Here is a 20252-nt window from a genome sequence, read left to right on the forward strand (position 1 = left end):
ACTATACAACCATTAAAAAATAATTAAAATTCCGTGGCACAAAAGAGGATCAGGATGAGGGCGATTATTTTTAAAAATTGAAACTAGACATTAAAAGATTTTTGTAAATAGCCAAAGTATTAATAATTATACAGTAGGTGTCAAACCTGGCTGCACTTAGAATCATTTGCAGATATTTGAAGTATGCCCAACTCCAAACCAAGAAAATCTGATTTTTAAAAATAGCTCCTGAGATCCCTGGCCCGGTAGCTCAGTTGGTTAGAGCATCACCCCTATACGCCAAGGTATGCGGCTCCATCCTGGCCAGGGCACGTACTGTTGTGGAAAATTTACCCACACTCGGGGAGATAACGAAGCACAAACTTTATTACCCGGGGGCCCAGAGGGGGTGGTTAACATTCAAATCCTCTGAGCACCGATCCTTACTCTCCAGGGGTTTAAATAGTCCCCGGCTCCCTACCTACGTGGCGAAGTAAGGTTACAGAAGCTGAATGCGGAAGTTAGGTCCAGCTACCTTATATGGGAGACAAAGGGAAAACACAGGAGGAATTTGCAGAAGCTACAGAGCACAGGAGCTTATCATGGGAGTCTGTGTACGACCTTGAGTAACTGGCCATTGCTTTGGTTACGACTTGTCAGCTTCTACAGTCCTGTGTGAAATTTTGCAAGTGTTACAGTTACAGAGCATAAGAAACTTTTGGAGTTTTCTTTTCCTGCCCCAATACAAGAAGCAATCGGCGAATGCATGAATGAATGGAACATAGATCAATGTTTTTCTCTCTCTAAAATCAGTAAGTTTCAAAAAAAAAATAGCTCCTGAGATTTTAATGTGCAGCCAGGGTGAGAACCACCGATACACACGTACAGAAACTCAGTGGGTTATTTGCCCATTTTTCGGTCTTTTTGAAATTTTCTATGAGGAACACAGGTTGCCCTGAAATTGAAGCAAAACCCCACTGCTTTTAAACTAAACTGACAGAAGAAAAGGAGTCAACTTAGGGGCACGGCTTTCAGCATTCCGAGAAACGGCTGGAAGTATCTCGAGACATTTTGGCACTCACAAAAGGCTCAAGACTTAAAGCTATGTGAAATGCAACGGCTGGTTTTTAAGGACAGTTTTCTGTCACTGCAGGACTGCTCCGGGGGGCCTTCTGGACACTCAGAAACCATCCCCCGCACACCGTGGTCTGAAGGGGAGCTTCCATCCTGGTAACAAACAGGACACTACCCTGTCACTGTGCTTCAGTGCTTGTTTCTCCACAAGACACTAAGGTTGTCCCCACAAAATAACTTTGTCCTTGACAACAGATCGTCGTGGTGAAAATTCTTGGCAAGGCAATGAGAAAAGTCCGAGGACAGAAAGTGTACTTGGCGACAGTAAATCCAGGTGCCGACCCCTTGCCGAGGAGGCACCTGTCCAAGAGCAGCTGCAGCTCCAGCCCCATGCCCTCCTCCCCATCTGCAGCCTCCCGGGGCCTCTGCACAGGTTTCCCCAGCATTTCTTCTCCATGTCTGCTGCTGATGAACGAAAATCTCAGAGCCTTCCTTTAGCAAACTTTGGTTTCCAGGGATTGTATTTAAAAACTAACAAAACCTGGGCTTAAATTTTTTTTCAAGTATAAAATTGTGCTAAAGACTGTAGTTTTTGGAGTACACCACACACAGCATTGGGTGGCTAGGAGAGGCCCGTTCGGACTGGAAACTGAGAATATGGAGCACCTACCCGGCCACAGGCATCATGTTCATCTTGGGCATCCTCCCACCTCCCTTTCTAATCAGGCTTGCTTCCTGCTCCTCTTCACCTGTGTGTCTGGTACCTAATCGTCCAACAGTCCTCTCCATGAACCTCACCTGTAGTGGCCTGAGCAATGTTCCAAAATCATGTTTCCCTCCCTTGTTCTGAAGCTCTCATTCCCTCAGTCAAATGGCAAGCCCCTTCTGTCCACCGAAAGCATTCTGTCTATATAGCTTTCCTCGGTCACTTCGCGCTTCATGTCTTGTGTTAGCTTCTGCCTTGGACTCCCAGCTGCACTACATGCTGTGACGGAGAACCAGTCACTTACCCTCTCCCAGGAAGTCACAGCCGTTGGTCATTCAGCTGACCCCTGGAAGGAGCCCCTGTGCCTGGACACCCTCTAAATGCAAGTGAGTGAGTGGGAAGGTTCACCTGATGGTGTTCATCATTTATGAGCCAGGGAAACATTTTAATGCTATATACAAAAATTAAAGTTATATATCAATACCAAACATCAGAACTCAAATGCTTAAACATTAAATTACATGTATGTATGCTTAAGGAATCACATTAACCAGAAAGGACATGACTATCCTTGAAATCGAGATAGGCCTGGGATTCTGGGTTGTGCTTCAGTCTTCACAGCATCCTCATGCCCGCATTCTCACACAGGCCCAACAGTCTTAGGCAACTGCCACCTTGAACCTCTGGGTTTAAGGACAGTCGCATCTGCAGGACGTTCACGGCCAAGTCCTTTCAGACTTCAGAGTTCCCTGAGGTCCAGTGGGATGAGTTCTCAGCCAGCTGAGCCAAATCTCCTTTTATACAGATGCGGAAGCCGAGGTCCAAACACAGTCCACGTTACATAAGAACATAATTACAATTGAAACTCATGCTCAGTCCACATTCCGTTACTCTAAAAACGCCAGTCTATATACAGGCTCTCTTCACAGTGGGTTGGGCCCCATTCAGCTGCACGCTGAAGAATGCGTGGTGTAGAGAAAGGACGTGGTACAGACAGGACTTCGCTACACGGGGTGGAAGGAAGCTATACATAGAATATATACATATACAAAACAAACTGGAGAAATACAACTAATAACAGAAATAATGCAACATGATAACCATTTATACTATGCTACTCAGCTTCCTTTAGAAAGTCTGCTACAAAGCAGTCCTTATTTTTAAAATCTTCCTGATGTCAAAAGTACACGGATTTAGTTAGCGTCGATTCCATTACAAGCGATACTTTGACGGGCTCCTCCCGTAGATGAAAGTTAGTGTGCACCACTTTGTTATTCACCTGTAACAGAAAAGCACAGACTGTCCAAATGCATGAAGCCTTTCAGGAAACCCCACAGGATGAGACGGCAGAATTGGGACCTCACCAGGAAAGCAGTGCAAACAGCATTGGAAGGAGATGTCCCCACAAGTGCTTGGAGCGTAGCACTTTGAGACGGAAAGAGCGCTGGACTGGTCAAAAGAAGAGTTCGTGGACCTGGACTCAGTCTCAAGCTTGCCCCTGGGTAATATCAGGTCAGGTAGTAACCCTTTCTGAGCCTGGTACTCATGGTGCAATGAAAGTGTAAGACTGCGCCCTCACTGGTGTAGCTCAGTGGATTGAGCGCCAGCCTGGGAACCAAAGGGTCACTGGTTCGATTCCCAGTCTAGGGCACAGGCCTAGGTTGCAGGCCAGGTCCCCAGCGGGGGCGTGCGAGAGGCAACCACACATTGCTGTTTCTCTCCCTCTCTTTCTCCTTCCCTTGCCCTCTAAAAATAAATAAGTAAAATCTTAAAAAAAAAACAAAACCGAAAGCATAGGAATACGCTACGTCTAAAGTATCCAACAGCGGTACACTTCCATGGTTGGCTGTAAGCACATCTGTCACCTGTTAACTAAGCTCTAAGTGCCTTTAATGCAAAGGCTTACTTCTACACATTTTCTCACCAGCCTCTACTCAGCAAGAACCTAAAGAATGAAGGGTGTTTATAAAGAAGGGAGATTCGGGCACGTGCTTCAACATGATTGGAGAAGGGTGTTATGCTAAGTGAAATGAGCCAGACACAACAGGACAAATACTGTAATATTCCACTGACAGGAGGAACCTAGGGTAGTCAAATTCAGAGACAGAAAGAAGAGTGGTGGCTGCCAGGGCTGGGGGCGGGGAGGAGAAACGGGGAGTTACTGTTCAATGGGGCAGAGTTTCAGTTGGGGAAGATGAGGAAGTTCCGGAGAGGGTTGGGGGTCATGGTTGCAAGACCATGTGAATGTGCTTAATGCCACTGAACTGCATCCCTAAACATGGTTAATGTGGTGAATTAAAACAAAAATAAAGGGTGTTCAGTAAAGACTTAGCAAACATCAGTCGGCAAAACAGTCTTTCAGTGAGCATTAAGCTAAAATGGGTTTCTATGTACAGTTAGTTAAATCTGTCTTAATTATTACATATGCATGAGAAACTGACAAGAAACTATTTTTTTAAAGAGAAAAATCAAACAATCAATGATATTTGGGAATATGGTTGGAATCCCCATCCAAATGGTCTGTAGTTCCTCCCTTTAACATTTTTTTCCCAGGAGCTTATGTAAATGAGGTGTTTAAAAAAGAAAGTTAAGCGTTGTATGTAAAGTATTAACAATAGTTTCTTTTTTTAATATTGTGCTATTTTTATTTTTTTAGATTTATTTATTTATTTATTTATAGAGAGGGAAGGGAGGGAGAAAGAAAGAGAGAGAGAAACATCAATGTGGGGTTGCTGGGGGTCATGGCCTGCAACCCAGGCACGTGCCCTGACTGGGAATCGAACCTGGGACACTGGTTCGCAGCCTGCACTCAATCCACTGAGCTACGCCAGCCAGGGCCCAATGGTTTCTTTTAAAGAAATAAAATAGTTACCATCCCTTGGGAAAGGGAGGATCGGTTACTGCATAAATGATTAGGACAAGAACCCTGGAAACTAACTCGGCCACGCCCTAGCCCTGCAGCTGAGAGAGTGGAAGGCAGTCCCAGGCTGCCTGAGGGCGGCTGGAGACCTAAATAATTAGTATCTGTAAAGCACAGGGGGAGCCATGCCATCCACGTTAGTATTGCTGTTCATGTGCTCATTTACAACCTTTTCTAACTGCCTCTCTTTGGGTATTAAAATCCCAGATTAAGAAGAGAATTACGCTTCAAGCCTGATGATAAATCCCTGCAATCGGGCCACCGTCAGGCTGCGGTCCCCGTGTGATCGTGCTCCAACTCTCAGCCTCTCGTCCACCCAGTGAACACCAACCGTGGGCTACCAGCTGGGGGGACCCCTGCCAGTCAGGGTCCGTCTTTTTTTTTTAATTCTTAATTGTTTTTTTTTATCCTCACCTGATGGCATGCTTATTTATTTTAGAGAGAGGGGAAGAGAAGGAGAGAAAAAAAATCAATCCATTGCTTTCTCGTACATGCCCCGACTGAGGGCCAAACCCACAACCTAGGCATGTTCCCTGTCCGGGAATCAAACCTGTGACCTTTTGGTTGACAAGATGACGGCTCCAACCAACTGAGCCACGCAGACCAGGGCCAGTGTTGGTCTTCAAAGAAGCCTCAGGTTCTCCCTTCCTCTAGGGGAGCTGTGAGGCCAGCTCACCTAACAGCCCACTCGCTCATGTTACCCATGAACAGGAAGTGTCACTATCAGTTCCCCCTGGTGTGTGGCTCAGCCGTGTCTTCTGAACAACACTGCCACGGTCCTCTACCCCGGGAGTCCCCAAACCCCAGGCTTCGGACCGGTACTGGACCACAGCCTGTTAGGAACAGGGCCAGGATGCACAGCAGGAGGTGAGTGGCCTGAGCTCCACTTCTTGTGTCACCCCCACCCACCTCCATGGAAAAGTCTCCCAGGAAACCGGTCCCTGGTACCCAAAAGGCTGGGGACTGCTGCTCTACACGCAAAATCAGCCCAGTATCTTCACGCAAAACTTGTATGGCTAAGCTCAATCCTGTCATGAAAACCTTCGAGTGCATTAGCTTCAGAGTGAGCGGACTACACGGCCCCCTGGAATTCACTTACTTTGGTGAAAAAGTCAGCGATGTGCCACTTATTTCCATATTTTTCAAAGACGTCAGTCATGGCTTGGATCATCACGGAGCCGGTGCGGGGGTGCCGTAAAGCAACATGATCTACAAATTAAAACAAAAATGTTGTGTCCATGTTCCTCTGCTTGCCCTAACTGTTCGGTGGCCACAGTTAGGGCCTAGAAAATGGCTTTGAACCAAGACCGCAGAAACACTCTTGCGTTAGCAGAAGTGTGTCCAGGGCCATGACAGACACGGGCACACACCTGTGCCTCCAAGGGGACTCGTGTGATCAAGAGCACAAAACCTCTCAATACAGCATTCTTTTAATATGCATTTTTTAAATACAGGTTTTCAGATATACACAAAAGGAGAAAGCAAATTTAACAAATGCCCACATAATCATCCTTCAGAGTCAGCGGTTCTCCTGGTGCCACTTGCTTCATTTTATCCCTCCTCTCTTTTTTCATTGCTGACTTTTATTACAGCGTTTTAAGCTAAACACTCCTAAATACACCCATATGGAATTTCTGGGAAGGGAGGGAGAAAGAGAGGAAAACACCCATGTGAGAGAGAAACACTGATTGGCTACCTCTCCTACATGCCCCAACCAGGAACTGAACCCACAGCCGAGGCACGTGTTTGGTCCAGGAATCGAACCGGCGGCCTTTTGCTTTGCAGGAGGATGCCCAACCAACTGAGCCATGCCAGTCAGGGCACATGTTTATGTTTTCTTAAAAGGTATGAAATAATGAGTCAAGGTCCTAACGAAAATAGTTGGGAAGAGTAGAATAAACCTTCCAAAAATGGAGAAAAATGGAAACATGAGCCAAAATTAATGAAATCAAAAGAGACATAATACCAGAGAGGATTAAGAAAACTACAAATGGGTTCTTGCCCTGGCTGGCGTAGCTCAGTGGATGGAGCGCGGGAACCAAAGTGTCGCAGGTTCGATTCCCAGCCAGGGTACATTCCTGGGTTGCAGGCCATGACCCCCAGCAACCGCACATTGATGTTTCTCTCCCTCCCTCTCTCTCTCTCTCTCTCTCTCTACCTCTACCTCTATCTCCCTCCCTTCCCTCTCTAAAAATAAATAAATAAAAAATATTTTAAAGAAAACTACAAATGGGTTCTTAATGACATAAATAAACCCTTGGGAAAAAAATGACCAAGAATAAAAAGTAGGATGACACAAATATTAAAGATAAGGAAAGAAATATAACTACAGAGACGGCACGTGATTAAAGATACAATGAACTGACACCTGAAGATAAAGTGTGTTTTCCCCAGTGAGGAGCCATTTTCTCAGCCCTGTTTATTGAGTGGTCCATTCTTTCACCACCGACTAGTAATGGCTTCTTTGTCATATTGTCTGATTTCCCGATAGCTCACTTCATCAGGCCCCTGCAGGTAGATAGTTAGGTTATTCCTAAGGAATACAGTAAAAGCAGCACTTAGCCCTGGCTGGCGTAGCTCAGTGGATTGAGCATGGGCTGCGAACCAAAGCATAGCAGGTTCAATTCCCAGTTAGAGTACATGCCTGGGTTGCAGGCCATGACCCCCAGCAACCGCACATTGATGTTTCTCTCACTCTTTCTCCCTTCCCTCTCTAAAAATTAATAAATAAAATCTTTTAAAAAATAAGCAGCACTTAGAGGGGAATTACAGCTTTATTCCACCCCAGCAGTCTGTCTGTCCACACCCGGGCTGACACTGAGTTCTGTTATCCCTATTTTACAAAACCAATTCTCTCAAATGTCTGCAGAGCTCACTCTCTCACATCCTTCGAGTCTCTACAAGATCATCAGCCTCTCAACTGGGACATCTCTTACGCATCTTTTTTTAAAAACTGCAACCTCTGCCCCTCTCCCCTGACACCCCCAATCTCCTGTTCCTGCATTGTTCTTCTCCATAGCTCTTACCACCACCTAACACAATTGTATACTGTTCACTGAAGGGTAACCAGCACATGGAACCGTGCACAAAGCGTTAAGAGTATGTAACAGCTCAGTATTCACAAAGTGGACACACCCATGTAACTGGCACCCTCCTCAGGGAACAAGGCGGTCCACCACTCACAGACGCCCCTTGTGGCCCACTCTGGTCATTACCAGTCCAAGCACTCTGCACACCCAGGGGCACGCCATATCCTGACTCCCTACACTGCAGATTAGCACAGCCTGTTTCGGAACTTGATGCGAATGGAATCATAAGGGAACACAATCCCTCTTTTCACTGTGGGTCTCCTGTCTGTCTCCCCCACTGGAAGGTACACTGAATGGAGGCCGAGACTTTTAGCTCCTTTGTTCCTTCCTGAATCTCTAGCCCTCAGACATATAGGAGCCAGCACATAGTTAAAAAATTCATTCATTCGACAGAATTAGAGTTTTGAGGTTTCTTGTCTTGACCCTTAACTGTTCGATAACAGTTCAGATTAGTTTGTCAATTCCATGGGGGGAGAAAACACTTTGGCATTCAACTTATGGACTGACTTAGAAAAAAACTGTCAGTGTTTCCCCAGTATTGAAATTTCCCATCCACGAGCATGGCATTTCCCATCGCTTACTCAGGTCTTCCCTTGTGTCTTTTTCAGGAGTGTTTTATTATTTGCTAACAAAGTTCTTGCTTATCTTTTTTAGTCATTTCGAGACATCATTCACTAAGATGAGAAAAAATGTCCTTTTCTTTATATGTTATAAGGTATTATTGCAGCTATATTCAAAGCTATTGATTTCTAGAATACTTATCCTGTACCTTTTTTCCTTAGCTTAACGCATTAGCCAGGATCTCCTGTGCCATGTTAGACAGTAGTGGTGATCATAGGCATGCTTGTCTTATACCTAACTTTTTTTTTAAGGCTCATTTTATTCTCATTCAAGAGAGAGGGGAGGAGGCAAAGAGAAGCGTCGATGTGAGAGAGCAACACTGACCAGCTGCCTCTTGCATGTGCCCCAACAGGGAATCGAACCTGTAACCTGGGCATGTGCCCTGACTGGCACTACAACTAGCCACCTTTCGAAAGATGCTCCAACCAACTGAGCCATGATGGTCAGGGCATTACACCTAACTTTTAAAAAATCTTAACAGCTTTACCCTGGCTGGTGTATGTAGCTCAGTGGATTGAGTACAAGCCTGTGAACCAAAGGGTCGCTGGTTTGATTCCCAGTCTGGGCGGATGCCTGGGTTGTGGTCCAGGTCCCCAGGATGGAGTGAGCGAGAAACAATCACACATTGATGTTTCTCTCCATCTCTTTCTCCCTCCCTTCCCCTCTCTACATCTTAAAAAAAAAAAAATCTCACAGCATTAGGCCCTGCCTGGGTAGCCAGGGTAGCCAATTGGTTAGAGCATGGACCCAATACTCCAAAATTGTGGAATTGTGGGTTCAATCCCTGGTCAGGGCACATCCAAGAATCAACCAGTGAATACATCAAGAAGTGGAACAACAAATCAATGTTTCTCAATCTGTCCCTCTCTCCCTTCCTCTCTCTAAAATCAGTAAATAAAAAAAATCTTACAGCTTTATTAAAGTATAATTAATAACTAGTAATCATGCACATATATTTTAAGTATGCAATTTAATAAGTTTTAACATATGTAAGCTTCTGTGAAACCATCACAACAATGATAATGAATATACCAATCACCCCCCAGTGACCTTGTGACCTCTGTGGCCCTTCTCTCCCCCTCATCCTCTGCCCCACACCACTCACTTGCCTTCTGTCACTACGTCTAGATTTCTTTGCACCGTCTACAACTTTATAAGCACAGAATCCGACAGTACTTACTTTACCTGGTTTCTTTCTGTCAGCGTTACTATTTTCGTCCATGTTATAGCATGTATTGGGAGCTCATTTCTTTTTCAAAGTATGATACACCATGATTTGCTGGCCCTCTGGGTTATTCAGAGTTTCTGACTATTCAAATAAAGCTGCTATGAGCATCCACATGCAAATGACTATGAGGACATATGCTTTCATCTCTTTTGCAGCACTTAAGGACCCAAGGACATTTTTAATGTCTCACCATTCACTACGTTTCATTTTCTGTTTCTCCACTAAAATTTTATCTTGAACTGCAAATATATATGAGGTCTGTCTGGGAAAAGCCCAGCCATTGTTACTATAACGAGAATAATTTGTGTGACGTCAACGTAACCTGGCAGCCCAGGAGAGTGGACTGGAATGTGCGTGTGTGAACAATGATGACTCCACTGTACTGGTCAGTGGGGGCGGCAGACACCGCTCAGTGAGCATGTGTGCTGTGTGGCTGTCACATTCAAAATGACTGAGCTAGTAGAGCAACGAATCTGCATCAGATTTCACGTTAAGCTTGAATTTTCCTCTGCGGAAATTATTCGGGTGATTCAGAAAGATTCTGGTATGGGCAACTAGTGATTAGCAGCTTCATCACAACAACGCACCCACTCATGCATCATGTCTCCGGCAGATTTTTTGGCAAAACATCAAATCACCCAGGTGACTCAGCCCCACTACAGCCCAGATATGGCCCCCTGCAACTTCCGGCTTGCCCCCAAACTAAAAGCACCTTTGAAAGGAAAGAGATTTCAGACTGTAGATGAGATTCAGGAAAATATGACAGGGCAGCTGATGGCAATTGGGAGAACTGTGTGAGGTCCCAAGGTACCTACTGTGAAGGGGACTGAGGCATCATTGTCTCATGTACAATGATTCTTGTATCTTATTATCTTCATTAAATGTCTCTATTTTACATATTACATGGCTGAATACTTTCTGGATATTTATTTATTTATTTTTAAACTGCCTTAATCGTTTTTGAAGAAGGTCAAGATAAAAACAGCTAAATAGCCCTGGCTGGTTGGCTCAGTGGATCAAGCACCAGCCTGTGAACCAAAGGGTCGCTGTTTCGATTCCCAGTCAGGGCACATGCCTGGGTTGCAAGCCAAGTCCCCAGTAGGGGTTGCACGGGAAGCAACCACACATTATATTTCTCTCCCTCTCTTAAATATAAATAAAATATTTTAAATAATAAATAAATAAATAAATAAATAGAATCTTTAAAAAAAATACAACAACAGTTAAATAAATGCCCTTGACCACTTACTTACAACTTCTCTATATTTTCCTGGCAAGTCCACCCCTCTAGCACATAAGATTCTTTGGACTTTAACTTATTAGTAATGGTATTACTAATAATAATGATAATGTTATTAGCATAATATATTAGTAATAATAGTAGCTCATTTTTGATATTTATTATGCCTACTGTTATGATAAGCACAATACCTGCATTACATAATTTAATTTACATAATATCCTAATGACATGGGTCGATTTTATCATTTTCATTTTATATGAATAAACAAATATCTAGAGGCTAAAAACATATTGAAAGTCTCAAAGATAGCCAGTTGCAGAGCTAGCTTTTGGGCCAACATCATTTTCCCATGAGAACCAATGATTTTATTTACTTTGTGGTACTTTGCTAAGAGGTCATATCTTCCTGGAAGGAATAAATAATAAGACGCCAACCTGCCATTTCTGAAAGTAGGAACCACTTTTTTAAATTGATTTGAGAGAGAGAGAAAGAGAGAGAGAGAAGGTGGGGGGGGGGGGAAGGGAAGGAGGGAGAGGGGGAGAAGAAAGAGAAAAACATTAAATTATTGGTTGATTCCTATGTGTGCCCTGACTGGGGATTGAACCCACAACCCAGGCATACCACGATGATGCTCCAACCAACTGAGCTACCCGGCCAGGGCAGGAACCATTTTTGAAGGGCGATGAAGGAGTTAACAAAAATTTCTCCTTTAGCCCTTGCCAGTGTGACTCAGTTGGTTAGAACATAGTCCCATACACTAAAAGGCTAGGGGTTCAATTCCCATCACAGCACCTGCTGAGGTTGCGGGTTCGATCCCTGACCAAGGCACGTGTGGTGGGCAACCAATTGATGTTTCTCTCTCTCCCTCCCTTTCTCTCTCTCTCTAAAATCAATAAAACATATTTTTAACTGAAAAAAAAAAAACTTCTTATAAATAAACATCAATTGGGAAAGCACAGTTCAGTTTTTTAAAAAAGATTTTAAAAATCATGAGGAATGACGGAAACTCTCCGGCAGAGGCGGTCTCACCTGATTGGGTAGGATAGATGATGAAATAATCACTGAACGTGGGCAGCCTCCTCTTCTCGGATATGTCATCCGAGTCCATGGGCTCATCGTCTGTTTCAACGCCGCTATCTCTTCTGTCTAGTTTTTGAGGAATGAAGAGACACACGACAATAATTCATCACCGACACCAGCACCCCTTAATGAAAGTCATCACAAGCTGGTATGTCCACGAGAGACAAACGTGCACAGAAAACTAAGTCGGATGTCAGTCCCACAAGCCACCTGGAATCACAGGGATGGTGGGAGGTCCCTTGACAACTGCACACACCTCTCTCAGAATTTGAGGCTCCCAGACCTACCCTTTGAAGTCGGTGACTTGGTTCGTTCCTCGGCCCAAGTTAGCTGTTCTGTCCCAGGTAAGTTTTCCATCCATCCCTTCCTCCCAGCTCAAAGTCCCTAGGATACTACATGACTGAAGTTACATTGGCTAAGGGCCCTGTAATTTAATATATATTATCTACACACATATATCTTTAAACTTATTTTTCTTCTATCATCAGGGTGAGAATTCTCTGGGAACATGACAAGTCCCAGGAAGCCTCCACTCACCTCCTCTGCAGGCCTGGATTATAAAGATCTTGGGTTTCTCGTGCAGTGCTGGACAGTTTTTATTATTAAACATGTCGAAAATGAGTTCCAGGCTGACTTTCTCATCATCTGTCGTTTTAATAAAGCCGTTTTCTCCATGGGACATAAGAGTGACAAGGCAACAGCTAATTTCATCTTTAATTTCATTTAATCCATCACGAAATGAAGTTAGTCGGTCAATTAACTCCTGTAAAATAGGAGAACATACGAAAAAGAATTGAAGGGCAGGAAAAAACTCGGGAACACCAGAGGCGGCCCCTTTACCACGAGGTGATCCAATGAGATGATAATTATGCAAATACCTCCGTCTCTGGCAGAGGTAGTATGAGGTACATATTCGTTTCTTGAGTGGTCACTCCCCTGTGGTTGCCCTCAGAGCATGTTTGATTTCTTCTTGTGCTACCGGTTCTGGTTTGACCAAATTAGGGCATTTCTGATCGTCTACCATGAAATACAACAGAATTACCGTTCCCCAAAGGGTGAACGTATTTAAATCTTATCATGAACTTGCTTTAATATATAAAAATTATTTTATAAAATAAACAGCCTCCATAAGGGAAGGGAAGGGAAGGGAAGGGAAGGGAAGGGAGGAGTCTGTCAGCAGATGTCATCAAAATCCATCACACAGGTGGCTGCTGTCCACTCCCAGATATGGTATAATAATGATCCTACCCATCTCAGTGGAGTAAAGTAAAAATAAAATAAAGTTTAAATATTGGAAACAAAGGGCCAAAACACATTTTATATAGAGAGACATCATGACTATCTAGAAATATAAAATAAATCAACTAAGAAACTATTAGCATTAGAGATCATCAGGTTAAAAGGACACAAGATGAACACAGAAATCTGCATTCCCCCAAGTACCCAGCAATAATCATTTAAGCCACATAATGGAACAGCGGGGATCCCATTTGCAGTCACCACAAAACTAAAATAGCCGAGGGGGGAAAAGCCTAACAAGGAACACACATTGCCTAAATGAGAAAAACCACAAAAAAACTGCCGAGGAGGCCACATGCACAAGCCATGACATGCCAAAGCTTCTGAGATGACTCAATACTGCTAATATGCTAATTTGCTAATATGCTAATTCCCTCCAGATTAATCTCCGGTCAATGCCATGTCAATCAAAATCCCAAAGGATGCCTGTCAACGGAACCAGACGATTCTCAAGGCCATAGAGAACAGATCATTCTCAAGAATACCAAGAACATTCAGAAGAAAAACACAAAGTGGGTAGGCATTAGGTCCTATCAAATACCAAAAAGTACTACAAAATCGTGGGGGGGTGAGGGGGAACAGTGAAAATACTGGCATAACTATAAACAAATATATGAATGGAATATTTTAGAATCCCGAAATCTATTCAAATATTATGATATAGGAATTAAGTTCATGATAACAGCAGAATTTTTAATGTGGGGAAAGGATGGAACATTTGATAAATGTTGAGATGACTGATTTTCCATTTGGAAATCTAGCTAGACCCCCTATACCAACACTCTTACAAAAGTAAAATTATAGGCAGAAGGTAAACCTTCAACTATTTTTAAAACTACAGAAAAATCATCTGAATTTTTTTTTAAAGTGGGAAGGCATGGGGTTTAATCAAAACACGAAAACCAGCCCTGGCTGGCGTAGCTCAGTGGATCGAGCGCGGGCTGCGAACCAAAGTGTCGCAGGTTGATTCCCAGTCAGGGTACATGCCTGGGTTGCAGGCTATAACCCCCAGCAACTGCACATTGATGTTTCTCTCTCTCTCTATCTCCTTCTCTTCCCTGTCTAAAAATAAATAAATAAAATCTGTAAAAAAAATGTACAAACTAAAAAAAAAAAAAAAAACAAAAAAAACAACAACACGAAAACCAAGAGCTGACAAACAGGAAGACTAACCAGTTTACTCACAAAAATGAAAAGACTTCCCTATGACTTAAAACAATGAAAAGTCACGAGGCAAGTAACAGAGTAGGAAAAAAATATTTGCACTAGATTTTGTAAACGAATAATGTTCAGGAAAATAACTAGTGTAAGAAAAAGAAAACCCAGTCGGAACAGGCCAAAGAACACAATGCTGTTCAACCAAACTAATGACTTAGAAAGTGAAACTTAAAACAGCACGTTTTAAGTGAAATGTAAAAATGCTTTTGTCAGGGAGATTGCTAAATATTTATAAATAAATGTCAACAGGATGTAGAGAAAGGGGTCATTTCTGGATTTTTGAGAGAATAAACCAGAAGAATATTAGCAATATCTTTCACCTACACGGAAGGGACTTGATTAAAAATCATGTAATAGGAAAGAGATTCTAGTACAATCCTTGGTGGGGGGAAATGAAGGAGTCTGTTCTTAGCTTTGAAATAATTAAAAAAAAAACCCTGAAATTTACTGAGCACTTAACTACAAGCCAGCTACTATTCTGAGACCTTTTACACCTGGAAGTTCATTCCATCCTCCCAGCCAGCCGCCCTACAAGATATTGACAACTCACCCTCGCCACCCCCATGGCAGAGACAAGAAACTCACTCAATTAACTCAATTAGCTCCTATAAAATAGGAGAACATATTAAAAAGAATTGAAGCAGAAAAAAATTGGGAACACAGGAGGTGGCCAATTACTCTAAGCAGTCAATGACTCTAAGGCAGGGTTCCTAAAACCATGGTACTAGTGACGTTTGGGGCCAGATAATTCTTTGCTTCTACCCACCGGATGCCATTAGCATATCCAGTTGTGACAACCAAAAGTGTCTCCCGACATTGCCAAATGTCCTCTGGGGGACAACGTCACCTTCAGCGGAGAACCAGATCTAAGGTCACCCAACCAGTAAGCGACAGGATTCAACCCTGGCAGTCCACACTGCACTCACAGCCCTTCGCTGCACTGTTTGTTCCTTGATGTGCACGAGCAGTGAGACTCCTGGGATCCTGAAGGGCTTTCCTGTGTCCTTGTCCCAAAATACGGGCAGGTCAAGGCCATGATTGAACTAGGATCAGAGAGATCAAATGGAGTTCTCACCCTGCCCCCACCACTCAGTCTTTTTTTTTTTTTTTTTCCTTATGTCATCTAGTTAAGTCTCACAAAGCAATTCTGCCCAGGTCTCTCCACAACCCTCTCGTGACCCATCGTATGGTTCCAAGTCCGTCCCATGAGGACTTCTCAAAGCCCTCGGGCTCCCACTGCTGGAATCCCTCTGGCTTGGCCCCCTGCGGACCTCTTAAAGCTGTTTCCTTGGTCGTCCCTTTTCCCAGACTCCCTGGACCTTGCCCACTCTGGTCATCCTTGGGCCTCCTTGCCCACATTGCTTAGGACGCCTTCTTAAGATCCCTTTCCCTCTTCAACTGCACAGCTCCAGCTAAAACCAACGCTCAAGAGGTCCTGCTGGCCCTGACACGGAGCTGGGGTATCACGCACTTCAGGTTCCAAAAGTATAAAGAATTTCATCAGGACATACAGGTCCTGCACAGCAGGTCCTGACTCTCAGCAGGGACTAAAACTTAATTTTTTTTTCCAAAAAAAAAAGAGGAAGGACGGTTATAAAATCCAACCCACTATGGTTCAATTTTATTTTTCGTTCATTACCTTTTTGCCGGGGTCGATGCACTGTGTGTGCTCGAACAGGCACTGGCCGAGCCACTGCTCCATCAGCTCCACGTCCCGGCTGGCCCCCGGCCTGGTCTTCTTCACGCACATGAGGAAAGCCTTCCGGAGGCCACTCAGGTCGTAAAGGTCCTGTTTTCCAGCAAAGCCAAGAAACAGGACTCAGACCAAACCACACTCAGAGAGCCAAATACCCCTATGCAGCTGACCCACTGAACAGCGAGGGGGTCAGGGGCAGCCACCCTCTGCTCAGTGGAAAACCCGCCTGTAAGTACAGCCAACCACGTGGACCCTCGAACAACGCCGGCTGGAACTGCGCTGGTCAACTGAAAACTCCCTTGTGGGTGGACCCTCGCAGTTCCAACCCGTGCTGTGCAAGGGTCAAGTGTATATACCCAGCGAGGAGTTTCTTCTGGGATTAATGGTGAGGTTTCTGGGTTCAGACCAGGAACACAACACCGACGGCCTCTGCTGGCAGTTCTGGAGGGGAGGCTGATTTGGTTTACAATCCTTTCAAATACCTTTCTCAGATCTGGACTCGTAGGCCAATCTCAGAATGTTCCTATAGATAGCCACGACTACCAGTTTAAAGACACAGGGCAGAGAGAGGAAAGGGGTCAATGATGACACAGGGTTCCAGCCATCAAAATCCAGAAAGTGGGGCATTTTACAGGACAGATAGACTGGTTTCTTCAACAAGTAAACAACTACACAAAGGTTAAAGAAGTTTTCTAAATTAAGAGTCTTAAGAGTCAAATGCAAGTGTGTAGACCAGAGTTCTGATTCCAACAAACGAACTGTAAGACACGTGGGAACCGGCCAAGAGAATCTGAACGCTGCCTGTACCTTCACCAGGCGTAAGGAGTTTGTTTTAGGTACAAGAAGGGCATTATGATTCTGTTTTGAAAAAAGTCTTTCTCAGAGATACATACTAAGTAAGATAAGTATATGCAGATGCAGGTGACATGATGTCCGGATTTGCTTTAAGATACTTGGGAGGGGGAGCAAATGAAACAAGACTGGCCATTATGTTACCAATTGTTGAAGCTGGGTGATAAGTATGTTGGACTGCCGTTTTGGAGGATTCATTTTTCCAGCCCCTGTACTTGGTATATCTTTAAAATATCCATAATAAAACTTCAAAAAACAAACAAACCCTAAGACCGGGGAAACAGTGTTTTATCTCCAGCGCCTGGCTTTTCTTGATTTGTAAAGTGGAGATAGTAACAGATTCTGGTCAATGCACACACAGCGCTTTTAACTGGCTACTGTTTAGCGTTTCCTGTTAAGACCGAGATCAGTGAGATCTGACCACCAGAGACAAGCACGCAGGCAGTCTGCCATCTTTTACCCAACGGGAACAGCACCCCAAACGTTCGAGTGGTGGCTGAATACGGATTTTACTAACCGGGATGCAGTACTGAAGTAAGAGTCAGGATATTTACCAGATCGCCGTCCTCATACTCATGGCTTCTCCTTGCACGTTTTCTTGGGATCACTGAATGAATTTTCATGGAAAGAGGACAGAAAACGAGCATTATTATTTTTCTTTTTAATCTCACTTCCCCTGAGGACTTCAATGGCCTCTTGTGTTTTTGGGTCCAGCAGCCTTGGATTTCATTTTAGAACAGTTTCCTTGGATCAGAAACACCCACCCCCTCCCAAACGCTCGAGGCTAAAAATCTAAGAGAGAAGTCCCTTAGACCCCAGGCAGGCTCGGGGGCAGAAAGCCGGAGGCCAGAGATGAACAAGGGCTAACTGACCTTAGGCACATGCACTTCCTGGAAAATAGACAAGACATCCATCACTGAAGAGGAGACAGATGAAGTAAAAGAACTAGACCCTATTTTACTTTTTTTTATTTAGCAGAATATCTTAGCACGCAATTCAAAGACATATTGGCCTAGAGTGTGTAGTAGCCATGGCATTGTGTAGTTTGGACGAATCTGAGAAAAAAAGGAAGAAAAAAAATGAAACACTCTGCCAAGCGTGAGTGAGTCACAGCCCTAAAGGGCTATAAACGTGTGATACACAAACAAAGAACAGCAGGGGCATGGTCAGGCTGTGCAGGTGCAGTGAACAAAGGGATCACCCCAGGCTCACTGGGGCAGTAGGGCGCCTGCAGGCCTCCTCTGTGAGCGGTCCCAGTCCTCATCCATTACCAAGCTACAAAGATCGGCAACAACTACACACCTCAGAACTCCACCAGGTCATAAGCAGGCTGAGGGCACGTGCCACTGACAGTACATTTTATACATTATACACACAAACATGTAATAAATGGCAGAAGGGGCTAATCTTCCTCAACCTGTTACCTACTGCATTTCTTCATCCTAAGCCACATCTCCCCAGATTTATGGCAAGTGGGCTAACGGTGTGCGAGGAGGAGAGGACCCTCTCCCCCAAACGCCCACTGGAGATATGGCAGAGGGGATTCCCACCCCGGGTTGCTCACGGTATCATCTAAAAACCTGCCATATCATAACACTGGGAGGTATTTGTTAAAAATGCATCTCAGGCCTGCTGAATCGACCTGACTTCTGAGCCCACCTCAAAACGAACTAGTAGATCCCTGTGGCTCCTCTCCAACTGGCCAATGTCTCCAACTAGCCTGGAAATGGTGACTATCCGGCTCGTGTACCCCGGGACTCCCACCTCCCGCCGCACATGCAATGGTTCCCTCGAAGCTCGCACCCTCCCTGCTCGCGTGACTCCTTCCAGCCGCTCCGCTGGGCACCGAGCAGCCCCAAGGGACCCGCACACAAATCTCTTAGCCGCGGTGCCAAACCACCCGCAGCCCCAGGGCCACCTCCCGCCAGTGCTCCCAGCCCGGGAATCCCGGCGCTCACCCGGGCCGTTGGCGGCGGGGCCGCTCTCCCAGCGCGGCAGCAGGTCGGCGCGGGGCAGCTGTTGCAGCACCTTGGTGAGGACGCGCGGCGCCGACGCGTAGTACTGCTTGGCGAGGAGCCGGGCCAGCTTCCAGGTGCTGTCGCCCTCCAGCTCCAGTTGCACCTGGGTCACGCGCGGCTCCTCGTCCAGCTTTTTGAGGAGGTCGCGGAAACTACGCAGCTCCAGCGGGGTCAACACGTCCAGGGTCTCCTTCATGTCCAGGGTCAGCTTCTGCATCTCCTCCGTGGCCTGCGCGGTCTTCGGAGGCGCCCCGGGGCCTCCGGAGGACGAGAAATGGCGGACCCCCAGGCTTCCCTCCATCGCCCGCTGGACCAATGCAGGCAGGCCGCAGCCCCGCGCCTCTGGCGCCCTCCAACTTTCCGCTTTGTTCTGAAGAGAAGTTCCCGCTCGGGTGCCCGGTCCTTGGGTCTTCTGTCCGTCGCTAGGCTCCCGCGCCTCCCGCAGTCTTTAAGCCCGGGCCGCTGCTGGGCCCCGCCCCGGCCCCGCCCTCAGCCACGCCCCCCACCCCGCTCCCCACTTTCTCCCGCCGGCGCAAGGCCCTCCTGCTTAACCCTTGGAGCTCCTGTTGGGGGCGGTGAAGGGTGAATCCCCGGCCGTGCGGCGCTGCTCTGTCTCTGCTTTGGGCCGCGCGTTAGGCTTACTTGGGGAACTTTTAAAACTTCTCGTGCCCAAGCCACAATCTAGGCTAAAGTATTAGAATCAGACCCAGACATCCGTTGTTTTTAAAGTTCTCCAGGTGATTCCAATGGGCTGCCAAGTTTGAGAACCACCGATCTGAGACTCCGGAGTGTTGATCAGCTGCCCGAGCCAGTGGTTCCCAAGGAGCTAGAACTTGGAAGCTGAAATAACACCTACAGGCCCGTTGCGTTCAACCAGCATTTTTGGGAGACTGCGTGGTGACAAAAGCTGAGAAGTTAGTGCACACTGCTCAGCCTGGGGGAGGGGGAGGGGGAGGGCGGGAGCGGAGGGGCATTGCCTTGCTGAGCGGATTTCAGCTTGAGACCCCCAGAGTCCTGGTTGCTAGGTTTCCCAGCTTGATTAGGCCCACAGGACTGACTCACTCTAATCATGGTTTACCCCCAAATTATTCACCCTTTAGAACCGCTGGTGAAAGAACCTCAACACCTTATTTGAATCCTGATTCAAATGAACCGTGAACATTTTTGAGACAAAGAAATGTGACTATGGGCTGCATATTGCATGATATGCAAAAAAAAAAAAATCTGCT

The 20252-nt window shown here is 45.5% G+C and overlaps 1 protein-coding gene across 1 annotated transcript; it reads right to left on the reverse strand.

The window, feature by feature from the left end:
* Window positions 1-2183: 2183 nt before the first annotated feature.
* On the reverse strand, window positions 2184-19512 carry LOC114501567 (caspase-14-like). Its single transcript, XM_028518195.2, has 7 exons — window positions 18964-19512; window positions 17560-17612; window positions 16097-16246; window positions 12478-12703; window positions 11890-12006; window positions 5779-5888; window positions 2184-3038 (listed from the first exon to the last, which is right to left on the reverse strand). Exons 1-7 carry the CDS (start codon window positions 19322-19324, stop codon window positions 2937-2939), a joined length of 1119 nt encoding a protein of 372 aa, XP_028373996.1. The 5' UTR covers window positions 19325-19512; the 3' UTR covers window positions 2184-2936.
* Between the last annotated feature and the right edge of the window lie 740 nt (window positions 19513-20252).

The sequence above is a fragment of the Phyllostomus discolor genome, chromosome 7 (genome assembly GCF_004126475.2).
Source record: "Phyllostomus discolor isolate MPI-MPIP mPhyDis1 chromosome 7, mPhyDis1.pri.v3, whole genome shotgun sequence".
Lineage (NCBI taxonomy): Eukaryota > Metazoa > Chordata > Mammalia > Chiroptera > Phyllostomidae > Phyllostomus > Phyllostomus discolor.